The sequence below is a fragment of the Cebus imitator genome, unplaced genomic scaffold (genome assembly GCF_001604975.1).
Source record: "Cebus imitator isolate Cc_AM_T3 unplaced genomic scaffold, Cebus_imitator-1.0 Scaffold16, whole genome shotgun sequence".
Lineage (NCBI taxonomy): Eukaryota > Metazoa > Chordata > Mammalia > Primates > Cebidae > Cebus > Cebus imitator.
In genome coordinates, this window is record NW_016107331.1 from 280852 (window position 1) to 294312 (window position 13461).

At 34.4% G+C, this 13461-nt stretch overlaps 1 protein-coding gene across 5 annotated transcripts in view; it reads left to right on the forward strand.

The window, feature by feature from the left end:
* The window catches only part of TENT2 (terminal nucleotidyltransferase 2), a 67249-nt gene that overhangs the window by 34380 nt on the left and 19408 nt on the right, over positions 1 to 13461 (forward strand). For all 5 annotated transcript variants that reach the window (XM_037731030.1, XM_017507310.2, XM_017507318.2 and 2 more), the window contains one exon: positions 5891 to 5934. In XM_037731030.1, the coding sequence (XP_037586958.1) occupies positions 5891 to 5934 (44 nt within the window). The remainder of the gene's footprint in view (positions 1 to 5890; positions 5935 to 13461) is intronic.

Sequence of the window (13461 nt, forward strand, 5' to 3'; positions counted from 1 at the left end):
TTGGCACACAAACACAGGTTTTAATTTTTTCAGTTTATCACAGCTTAGTAACCTTTCCCCTATGGTGGAGAATTAGGGGAGCATTTTTTCATATTAATTGGAGTAATCTTAGAGCCAGCTAGTTCTCAAGAAAATCTTGATTCTACCTTTAGACACATCTTCATCCCACCTTTGTCTGGAGATAGGGTGCCATTGTTTGACCAAAGTGTTTATGTTAATATTCTTAATCTTCATAGTATGTCAACCTTTTCCCTTCTTGGCAATCAAAATTTTATGGTATACTCCTAGGGTAAAATTGGCATTCTGCATTCTTGACAGAGAATATAATCTTAAACTCTGTCCTATTATTTATAAAAGTTCACTTGAACATGTATTACAGACATAAGGGTTAATATTCTTAAATTGACAGTTTAAAAAAATTGCAGAATGAAATACTCAGTCATGCTGGGAGTGTTGATTTGGCACAGCCCTTTTAGAAAGCAGTGTTGCAATATTTATGTTTATATCCTTTCACTTGTTTCATTTCTAGAAATTTATTCTAATGTAATAGTGAGTGGTGAGTATATGGATTTACATATAAGGCTATTTTTTATGTTATGTAAATAATAAAAGATTAGAACTCTAAATTTTCTAGAACAGGGGAATGGTTAAATTAATTATGATACGCTAATATAAGATCTACATCAAATACTAGAAAGGTAGATGCCAAAATTGTATCGGGGTTATTTATGGACCGTCATAGTGAAGTTCTCTATACTTCACTGTACTTGCAGATGTTTTATAATATATGAGAATATATTTTCCTTTGGATACTGGTCTCAAATGATTTTTTTTGAATTATCAAGAGAGACAAAATAGTTTAAATGGGCCAGTCATCAGTTTTATGAATCAGTTATCAGAGAGGTTTGATAATCTTCTTTAGTGTTAACATTTTTCAGGCTAATCTTAATACGTGTATTTTTATTGCTGACCAGTTTTGAATATATACTGGTTTGATGATAGATTTTCCCCCTAAAAGAATTTGAAACATATGATATTGGCTATTTTAGATACTACTTTATGTGTCATTAATCATTTTTGTTCAGTTTTACAAAATATATGTCAATCTCGGACATAATGTTACTTTATAATATATGTATATTTAGGTGAACCCTAAACATATTTTTTCAGTGAACTCTGTCCTCCTATGATTGCAGTCTACTTTCACTAAAAATGGAATAGGAGGATTTCTTATAAAATATAAAAAATATGTAGCTCTCACCACCATTCAATGTCTATTTATGTTTTAGTTGTGATTTAAAGATGAGATTTGACTAAAGCATTTATCATACATGGACATTCATAATATGTGCTGTACTCCTTAATTTTTACTGATTACCTTAGAAATTTTAAATTAGACTTCTTTAGATAAATGTACATTAATCACAGGTACCCCAATGTGCTGTTGAAAGCAAATTAAAAATTTTAAATTAGGCTGGATGCGGTGGCTCACACCTGTAATCTCAGCATTTTGTGAGGCCAAGGTGGGCTAGTAATGAAGTCAGGAGTTCGAGAGCAGCCTGGCCAACATGTTGAAATCCTGTTTCTACTAAAAATACAAAAACTAGCTGGGTGTGGTGGTGGGTGCCTGTTATCCCAGCCACTTGGGTGGCTGAGGCAGGAGAATCACTTGAAACCAGAAGGCAGAGGTTGCAGTATGCTGAGATTGCACCACTGTACTCCAGCCTGGGTGAAATAGCAAAACTGTCTTAAAAATAAATTTTTTTTTTTTAAAAATTAGGGCCAGGCACAGTGGCTCATGCCTGTAATCTCAAGTGCTTTGGGAGGCTGAGGTAGGGGGATTGCTTGAGGCCAGGAGTTTGAGACCAGTCTGGGCAACATAATGAGATTCCCCCACATCTACACAAATAAAAAATAAAAAAATTAATTGGGCCTAGCTACTCAGGAGGCTGAGGTGGGAGGATTGTTTGAGCCCAGGAATTTGAGGTTGCAGTGAGCTATGATTATGCCACTGCATTCCAGTCTGGGCAGCAGAGTGAGACTGTTAACAAAAGAGAAAAATTAAACATTACTATTTTGTCATTGTAATAAAATCATATTAAAATTTAGTTTAGATTTTGCCAAACATTTGATTTTTTACAGGGTGGTCCCATTTACTGAAGTGGTTTGTAATTAATGGCACTGCAATCAGCCATTCCTAGGTCTTTCTCGAAGGACATCAGCTACCCAGAGCTAATGTGTTCTATACTGGCAAATTTAAGCTACTCCTCCTTAGAAGAAATGAGAGTGATTTAAATAGATAGTTGCTTTTCTTGACAGTATCACGTAACAGTGAGGGAAAAGGGCAGGCAAGAGTCTGCGAAGTGTATTGAGCAGTTACAGCTCTGTCACAAGAAACTAGTTTTTGTGACTTTGGTCAAGTTATTGTACCTCACTGGCCTTAATCTCACCTGTAACACAAACGATTGGATTACATGACCTTTATGTTTTGTTTAACTTCTTTAATGCTTTAATATCTTTTTTGCCATAAACAGAGAAAGGAAATAGGTCCTCTATATGTAGAAAGGTTAAAAAGATAATACATTTCCTAGAATAAATTTCAATACTCAGTAATTGATTACAGATATTTGAAGATGACTGATCAAAGTATGAGGGGGAATTGAGAAGAGATTTTAATTATAATATAAGATTAAGAGTTAATGAAAAAGGAGGCGGGGTGCGGTGGCTCATGCCTGTTAATTCCAGCACTTTGGGAGACCAAAGCAGGTGGATCAGTTGAGATCAGGAGTTCGAGACCATCCTGACCAACATGATGAAACTCCATCTTTACTAAAAATACAAAATTAGTCAGGCATGGTGGTGTGCACCTGTAATCCCAGCTATTTGGGAGGCTGAGACAGTCGAATCACTTGAATCCAGGAGGTGGAGGTTGCAGTGAGCATAGATCACGTCATTGCATTCCAGCCTGGGCAGTGAGAGGGAAACCCCGTCTCAAAAAAATAAAAAATAATGAAAAGGTAAGATCACCAATTGGCTAGAAATAATAACATTAATGAATATTCATGGAATGTTTACCATATTCCTAGGCACAGAGCTTTCTTGTAGGCATTTTAAAATTGTCCTTGCATAGCTTGAGCAACATGGCAAATCCCCATCTCTACTAAAATACAAAAATTAGCTGGATGTCGTGGTGTACACTTGTAATCCCAGCTAGTGTGGTGGCTGAGGCATAAGGATTGCTTGAATCTGGAAAGTGGAGGCTGCAGTGAGCTGAGATCGTGCCACTGTACTCCAGTCTGGGTGACAGAGACCCTCTTTCAAAAAAAATTAATAAATAAGTAAATAAAATTGTCCTTGCATTTTCAAAATTAATGTTCTTAGTACAATTGAAGATCTGCTACTTAAAATTTAAATTTTTGATATATCTATATGGAAAGTTTATAGGTATAAATTTGTGGGGCCCCTACCAGCAAGCTGTCATGCAAGCTACAGGCAAAGTAAAATCTTGTAGATTAGCTATATTCAAGGCATTACTTATTAATCATGTACTCTAATAATGAGCTTTTGTTTTGTATTTAGTTTGCTTTTGAGAGAGAAATTTAAAGGACGACTTGTAGTCCAAAATTCTGAAGTTAAAATAGATATTATAGATTAGATTTTTCCAGAATTTATGTTGTTTTGGAGTAAGATACACATTTTAAACACTGTTAGTCTCAATGAGTATACTTAGTATACTCATTGAAACTAATATCAGGATATTGCTAATAAATAACTGCTGCATTACACTAATTGCTTCTCTAATGCCTAGTGTTTATAAATCTTTTAATGTCGTAAGATAAATAATTTACTTAATGATAATCCTGCCTCCAAAAACTTCTAAATTGCTGAGTTCTAAAAGCTCTTTTGTCCATTGAAAGATCCTCAACCAGTGGCTAGTATTTGTTTTTCTCTCCTAGCATTCTAGTTATAGTACCAGAATGAGATAAAGTTTCTTTATTCTAATTCTCTTTTTTGTTTGAGACAGAGTCTTTCTCTGTTGCCCAGGCTGCAGTGCAATGACACGATCTTGGCTCACTGCAACCTCCGCCTCCTGGGTTCAAGAGGTTCTCCTGTGTCAGCCTCCTGAGTAGCTGGGATTACAGGCGTGTGCCACCATGCCCAGAAAATTTTTGTATTTTTTGTAGAGATGGGGTTTCACCTTGTTGGTCATGCTGGTCTCGAACTCCTAACCTTGTGATCCACCCGCCTTGGCCTCCCAAAGTGCTGTGATTACGCATGTGAACCACCTCGCCCAGCCTTATTCTAATTCTCTATAATCTTTTCTTTATCCTTTGTTTTATTATACTTTTAGTATATTAGGATATTCAATGGGAAAGGAATATAAGTTTTAAAGTAAACTAATTTCTTGTAAGATTTTCCAATTTGACTTCTGTATTATAACCAAAATTGCTAGAAAGCCATTAAAAAGTGTTATATATCTAGAGACATTAGAATTAAAGTGAGTGGGGTTTGAGTTTTTACTTGGCAGGTCTTCTAGAATGTTGAGTGTTTGAATGCCTCTTAGGGGAAAGGAATATATATATCCTTACTTCCTAAGAGTGAGTCTGGTAAGTAATGATTGAGTGTTTTCTACTAATATTCTCAGTTGTATACTGAGAACATGCAGATATATTATGGAGTTTTATTTATACCAGTTTTCAACTTGGCGATGAAATGTGATACAGAACGGAAATTTAAATAAAGCATCCTACTTTGTACTATGTAGTAAAAATTTATACCCTTGTAATTATAGTTGGAGACCATGTAAGTTGGTCATAATGGTTCACTATATATACATTAATATATTTCAGAAGACATTTTTTAAAGTTTTTGCTAAATCACACATTGAAAGTGAGTTAGTATGCTTTGTTACTGAGTTTGTGTAGTTAAGTTATACATAGTGTATTCCTAATTCTTAAATACTTTATAATTCTTAAGTTTGAAAATGGATTACTTGTGTTTTACCATACTCATTATATTTTACAGTTATTTCTTATGAATATTAGGCATTGTTGTACAGTATTTCTTATATTATGAATATTAGGCACTTTACCTTTTTATATTTTTTTCATATTAAAACAATGTAAAATTACTGTTAATGCATTTAGTGAGACTGAATTTATTTAAAACGATTGAATGGTGAAGGATGATAAAAATATGGTGGTAACATGAGGGTAATGATTTATTTGTATGAAATTTTATTTTATAGCAGATTAGATTTCTAATCTGCTATATGCACTTAGATCTTTAACTTTTGCCGAACATTCTTTAAAACGTGTAGTAATGAGGTTAAAGATTTTTTTTTCAGTTTGATTTTTTGTTGTTTGCAATATATCAGTTTCCTGGAACAATTTTAATTTTGGTATTGTTTGTCAGTGGAAATTATATAATAAAGGGGCAATTATAAGAGAACTGTTTTTCTCTCCTAGTGTCACTGAGCTATATTTTAAAAATTATAGTTTTTGATTGCTACATCCATCTTAATAAAGTCCATTCAGTATCTGTAAAGCAATCCTTGTCTTGGTTATTTTGTGTGTATGTCTGATGTTGGACAACTTACATGTGTCCCTTTATTGATAGCCTGTTATTCTAAAACCATGTGAGGAACATTGGTTTACATAGGGATATATATATATATATATAGTGTATTAATAAAACCTTAATTTTTCAACTTACTTATGTTTTAAATACAAACTTTTATGGATCAGAATTAATTTCATGAAATATTTGAAAACTGTTGAGTTTTAGCATAAACCCTTATAGTCTCATACCTGGGATGTAGCTGACAAATTATTGCATTGTAAAATGAATCATGTGAATCACGGAAGCTTTAAACTTTTTCTTTTTATAGCCCTACCTGAACCCATCCTTCCATCCCTCCAAAAAATTTACCCAGTAAGTGTTTCTTATAAATTATTATAATACATTTTATGTGAAGTGTATGTAGAACTATTATAAGTAGTATTAATGTAACTATAAAAGTAGTAAGGCTAAGTACATGATAACATTTTCTATATAGGCTGAGGCATTTACCAGGAGAACACTTAAAATGTTTCGTATACTTTTTCAGAAAACTCTTCATACGTTATTTTGTTATTGGCAGACAGTCTGGTCAGTTGTGTTAATGGAATTTGTTTTGCATGATGCTCAAGATTATCACTAATGGATATTAAATATCCTCAGTTGGTTAAGGCCCATTTGGCCTTATTCTAGTTTTCTTCCTACTATTTTAAAATACAGCTTCACAGCATTTCTTTAGTTAGTAACTCAGACATTTTTTAGCCCAGTGTATTTAACTTTGAAAAGCATGGGGAAAAGAAGTTGAACAATTGGATAATCTTTTTATCTTTAATTTGATCTTGCCAAGTAATAAACTAAAACAGGTAATATTAGTACACTATTCTTGTCTGTGTAATACTATGAATCCTGCTGACATTAATTGGAAATATTCAAGAAATGATGTGTGACTACTAGAAAAAAATCTAGTATATACTTAGAGTTTAGAGACACATAGGTTATATACGTATTCGTAATCTATAAGAATCCTTGTGTTTCTTTTTCAGTTTTCATGTGTTCTTTCTCCAGGATTCTCTGTTTCTTTGTTTTATAGCCCTACCGTTAGTGTTTTCCTCCATAGTCATCCTTTTTCCTGCGTTTATTTGGAAATATATTTAAGCTACTTGTTTAGAATGTTTGACTACTCTGAAACCACATAATTTTTACATGTTGGTTTCATATGCTTACGAGAAGAGATGCCTTCTAAACTTACTAAATGGTCATCTTACAAAGGGAAGTATCACCAGCCTAGAAGATTAATTTTCAAAAACCTATTTATTGTGTCACACAAAATAAAACAAATTTGCTTGACATGGAACATCAATGAAATGTAGTTTAATATCTGATAATTGAGAAGAACTGATGTTCTTGGTTTTGAACATACGTTACTATTGTAATGCACACATGCAAGTTGCTGGCTAATAAAGGTTCATTTTAATAAAGCCTTACCATAATGGAGATCTTCCATTTTGTGGAAGGTCATCTACTAGAAGAGACTATATAACAAGAGCCTTTTAGAATCTTGCTATCTCACCTTCCTTTTATTATTATTATTATTATTATACTTCAAGTTCTGGGGTACATGTGCAGATCATGTAGGATTGTTACATAGGTATACACATACTATGGTGGTTTGCTGCATCCATCCCCCCATCACCTATATTAGGTATTTCTCCAAATGTTATTCCTCCCCAATCCTTCTGCTATAATGAAGAATTATTATCATGAGTTTCCAGTATATCTAAGGATTAGTCTTTATGCTCTCTTGAACATTATGAGAATTGAAAGAATCAAAGTACAGAAATAGAAGTCACTTGAACTTTTTGGCCTTATTCTTTTTAATATTTCTGTGTACTTATATTTTTTGTAGAGATGGTCTTGCTGTGATGCCCAGGCTGGTCTCAAATTCCTGGCCTCAAGTGATCCTCCTGCCTTGGACTCCCAAAGTGCTGGGGTTACAGGCATGAGCCACTACACACAGCCTATTGGCCTTAATTTTGAATGTTTTCCTCTCTCCGTAAAGTACTGACTCTTTACTTCATCCTGAAAGGTCATATTTCATTTTATTGACTCAGCCATATCTTGCTTTAAGACCCAGTGTCAGTATAGAAAGAGCTGCATATGTTCTTTAGCAAAGGAGCTGATAGTTAAACTTATCCCTAAAATAGTTTATTATTGTGTATTGAAAAATGCTTCTGCAGCTCTCTCACTTAAAACTCTATGCTACATGAAGCCCTTTTTACTAATACAGGAGGATGGTGAAGTATCAGTGTATGGTGGTTGGGGCCAGAGGTAATGCTTTTATAATACTCAGGTTCTTACTAATGGTCCCATTTTCACTTCTGTGTTTTTCTCATTATCTAGCTTTCTCCCATGACAGAGTCCTGACTTCTGTTCGTATCCACTACCTCTGGCCTTACGCTCTCCATCTGTTTTGCTTCTAAGTTTATTTCTATACCTGTAATGGGGAAATAGATTTAGCCCCAAGGCCTTAAAAAATACTAATAGCAAAACCTGCCAGATTAGGAATCTCCTAATTTGCATTCACATATGGTTACATTGCCACCATAAATATTTAAATAATTTATCTTTAAGATTGATGTTTACATGGATAGGGACTTACTATCTCCTCTTACACAGATTTTTTGTTTTTGTTTTGCTTTGTTTTTTGTTCTGGTCAACAGAAACATTTTTAATGGTCCGTCTGATGGAACAGACAAATCAGCTCGTTTCCTATTAATAATAACCATCATTTATTTAGTATCTATTATATGTCAGTACACTGTACATTTTATATACAATTTGAAAAGTCTTGAACAAATAAACTTGCCAGGTATTATCCTTCTTTCACCGATGAAGAAATTGTTTTAGAAATGACATGATTGATCCAAGTGGTACTAATAATTTTTCCATTGTACTGTTTCTTGGGGGAGGGAAAATTACAGTAGTATTCACTAACATTTTATCTAATTTCTGTTGCTTATTACATTTTATTTTTATACATCTGATTGTTCCTATACAGATATACCTTTGTTTAATGACGGCAGTTATGGCAGAATTTCAGCTTGTATAAATAAGTTTGAGACTGACTTACCGTTTTAATTAACAGCAACAACAACAAAAAAACAACTTGGTTACTTTACAAAGGAAACCACAGGGCTCTTTAAATTTCCAGCTTCTCTAATATAAAATAGGGTTTTGTTTTTAAAATAAAACAATTTTGGAATGGAATAAATTTGTTACTCAATATACTATGCTTTTTAGTAATTTTCATATTTTCAAAATTTATGATAAATTATTTTAAATATTTTAAAAATTGGTATATTTCAATTCAGTTATGATATGAAAGGGATAGAAGGCTATCAGCATCTCTAAAAACTATATTATAGTACAGAATTACTGATTATTACTAAATTCTTATTGACTTAAAAACAACATAACTGATAGAGGGCAGAGTATTTACTATTCAGTTAAAGAAACGAAGCTGAGAAAGTTAAATATATAAACAGATTAAGCTTATGAAAGGATCTTTATTTTAAGGCAAGCATATTATTATAAGGTAAATTAAATTTATGCTAGGTAGATTTATCAATACAGCTTGTATTTTTTAGCTATTTTTTCCTTCCCTAAAAGTATCTTCATACTCTAGGAAAACATTTATGTTAACAGAAGAGAGTTGCAAGAAAATAACGCCCTTCTTTTTAATAGTATGGAAATAAGGAATTCTGAGAATATAGAGCTTTTCTGTGTAGTTGTGTTAAAAACACCTTAAATTATACATATACAGTAATGTGCTGCATGATGATGTTGTGGTTCATGACAGACCACATACATGATAGTCATCTCATAAGATGGTAATAGAGCTGAAAAATTCTTGTCACTTGGTTTTGCTGTACTATACCTTTTATCATTATTTCAGAGTGTACTCAGTATGCTTATTTAAAAAACAAGCTAACTATAAAGTGGCCTCAGGTAGGTCCTTCAAGAGAATTCCAGAAGAAGTCATTGTTATTATAGGAAATGGCAACTCTGTGCATGATAGTGTCCCCAAAGACTAGGACAAGATGTGGAGGTGGAAGACAGTGATAGTGATGATCCTGATACTGTGCAGGCCTAGGCTGATTTGTATGTTTGTGCTTTTGTTTTTAACAAAAAAGTTTAAGGAAAAAAAATTTAAAATAGAAGAAAAGTTTATAGAATAAGGATATAAAGAAAGAAAATATTTTTATATCATTGCACAATGTGTTTGTGTTTTAAGCTGTGTTGTTACACAACAGCCTAAAAGTTAAAAGGTTTTAAAAATAGGCAGGGCATGGTGGCTCATGCCTGTAATCCCAGCACTTTTGGAGTCTGAGGCGGTAGATCACAAGGTCAGGAGTTCAAGACCAGTCTGGCCAACATAGTGAAATCCCGTCTCTACTAAAAATACAAAAAATTAGCTGAGTGTAGTGGCGTGTGCCTGTAACCCCAACATCTTTGGAGGCCGAGGCAGGAGAATTGCGTGAACCTGGAAGGCCGAGGTTGCGGTGAGCCAAGAATGTACCATTGCATTCCAGCCCAGGTACATTGTGAGACTCTGTCTCAAAAAATTAAAGAAAGCTAAGGTTTATTATTGAAGAAAGAAAAATTTTAAAATAAACAAGGTAGCCTAAGTGTACAGTATTTATGAAGTCTACAGTAGTTTATAGTAATGTTCTGGGCCTTCACATTCATCACTACTCACTCACTGACTCACCCAGCAACTTCCACTTCTGCAAGCTCCATTTATGGTAAGGGTATACTGTTTTTTTAATCTTTTATACCATATTTTTAGTGTACCTTTTCTATTTTTAGATATGTTTATATATACACATAGTTATTGTGTAACAGTTGCCTGCAGTATTCAGCACAGTAACATGCTGTACAGGTTTGTAGCCTGTGCAGACATACCTTTGAGGTATTGTAGATTTGGTTCCAGGCTACCACAATAAAGTGAGTCACTTAAAGTTTTTGGTTTCCCAGTACATGTAAAAGTTATGTTTATGCTATCTTGTAGTCTGTTAAGTGTGTAATAACATTATGTCTAAAAAATGTACATACCTTTGTTTAAAAATACTTTATTGCTACAAAATGCTAATGATGGGCTGAGCTTTCATCAGGAGTTGTGGAGATTCTTGCTTTGATATTGATGGCTCCTGACTGATCAAGGTGGTGGTTGCTGAAGGTTGGGGTGGTCGTGGCAATTTCTGAAAATAAGACAGTGGTAAACTTTCCCACATTGATTGACTCTTCTTAACAAAAGATTTCTCTATAGTGTATGATGGTCTTTGCTAGCATTTTACTTATAGTAGAACTTCCTTCAAAATTGAAGTCAGTCCTCTCAAACCCTGCCACTACTTTACCAGCTAAATTTATGTAATGTTCTAAATCCTTTGTTTACACACTTGAAAGGATTATCCCTCTTTCACTGATGAAAAAACTAAGTCTTAGAAAAGTTATATGGTTGATCCAAGCAATACTGGTATTTTGTTGTCATTTCAACAAGATTCACAGCGTCTTCACCAGGAGTAGATTCTATCTCAAGAAACTGCTTTTCTTTGCCCATCCATAAGAAGCAGAAGAACTTCATCTGTTAAAGTTTTATCATGAAATTGCAGCAATTCAGTAATATCTTCAGGTTCCACTGCTAATTCTAATTCTCTTGCTATTTCTACCACAACTGCAGTTACTTTCTCCACTGAAGTCTTGAACCTCCCAAGGTTATCTAAAAGAGTTGGAGTTAACTTCTCTAAAACTTCTGTTAATGTTGATATTTTGACCTCCCATGAATCATGAATGTTCTTAACAATATCTAGAATGGCGACTCCTTTCCAGAAGGTTTTCAGTGTACTTTGTCCAGATTCATCAGCAGAATCACTATCCATGGTAGTTATAACCTTGTGAAATGTATGTCTTAAATAATGAGACTTGAAAATGAAAATTGCTCCTTGATCCATTGGTAGAATAGATGTTGTGTTAGCAGGCATGAAAACATTAATGTTTTTGTACATCTCCATCAGAGCTCTTCAGTGATTAGGTGCATTGTCAATGAGCAGTAGTAGTAGGTCTCAGGAGTGGGCTTAAAATACTCAGTGTACTGTGCTGTAAAGAGATATGTTGTCATTGAGACTTTATTGTTCCATTTATAGAGAACTGGCAGAGTAAATTTAGCATAATTCTTAAGGGCCCTGGGATTTTGGCATGGTAAATTAGTATTGGCTTCAACTTAAAGTCACCAGCTTGTCCTTTGAAACGTTGAAGCCAGGCATTGATGTCTCCTCTGTAGCTATGAAGATTCTAGATAGCATCTTCTAATAGAAGTCTGTTTCATCTACACTGAAAAATCTTTGTTCAGTGTAGCCACATTATCTTTTCTAGATAACTTCTGTATAACTTGCTATAGCTTCTCCATAAGCACTTGCTGCTTCACTTTGTGATTTTATGTTATGTAAATAGCATCTTTCCTAAAACCTCATAACTAGCCTCTGCTACCTTCCAACTTTTCTTTTGCAGCTTCCTCACCTCTCTCATCCTTCATAGAATTGAAGAGAGTTAGGGCCTTGCTCTGGTTAGGTGTTGGCTTAAATGAATATTGTGGCTGGTGTGATCTATGCAGACCAATAAACCTTTCTCCATATCAGCAATAAGGCTGTTTTCCTTTTTTTTTTTTTTTAAAGTCATTGATGTGTTCACTGGGGTGGTACTTTTAATTTCCCTCAAGAACTTTTCCTTCGCATTCAGAGCCTGGATGTCATTGGTGCAAGAGGCCTACCTTTTGGCTTGTATTCACTTTCAACATGACTTCCTCACTAAGTGTAGTCATTTCTTGCTTTTCCTTTAAAGTGAGAGATGTGTGACTCTTCCTTTCACTTGGAGGGCCAGTGTAGGGTTATTAATTGGCCTAATTTCAGTATTATTGAGTCTCAGAGAATAGGGAGGGCCAAGGAAGGGGAAAGAGACAGGGGAATTGCCCATCAGTGGAACAGTCAGAATACACATGACATTTATTGATTAAGTTTGCAGTCTTATGTGGATACCATTTGTGGTACACCCAAACAGTTACAGTAGTAACATCAAAGATTACTGTTAACAGATCACTATAACATATAATAATGAAAAAGTCTGAAATACGAGAATTACCAGAATGGAACACAGAGATCTGAAGTGAGCACATGCTGCTGGAAAAATGGCACTGCTGATAGACTTGTCAGAAGCAGCAGCATTGCTGTCAACTTTCAATTTGTACAGTAAAGTGAAACACAACAAAACGAGGTGTTCCTGTATATATATAGTTGGCCATCTGTATCTGTGAGTTATTCATCCATGGATTCAACCGACCACACTCAAAAATATTCAGGAAAAATAAAAAATAATACAAATAAAAAACATAACTGTTTAGTTGGAGTTTACATTGTATTAGGTATTATAAGTAATATAGAGATGATTTAAAATATATTGGAGGATGTACCTAGGTTATAAGTAAATACTTCACCATTTCATATAAGGAACTTGAGCATCCTTTGGAGCTCTGGAAGCAGTTGCTTGGGAATACCAAGGGACAACTATACACACATATGTATAACAACTTTTTCTTTTTCTTTTTTTTTTTTTGAGACGGAGTTTTGCTCTTGTTACCCAGGCTGGAGTGCAATGGCGCGATCTCGGCTCACTGCAACCTCTGCCTCCCGGGTTCAAGCAATTCTTCTGCCTCAGCCTCCCGAGTAGCTGGGACTATAGGCGTGCGCCACCATGCCCAGCTAATTTTTGTATTTTTAGTAGAGACGGGGTTTCACCTTGTTGACCAGGATGGTCTCGATCAATTGACCTCGTGATCCACCCGCCTCGGCC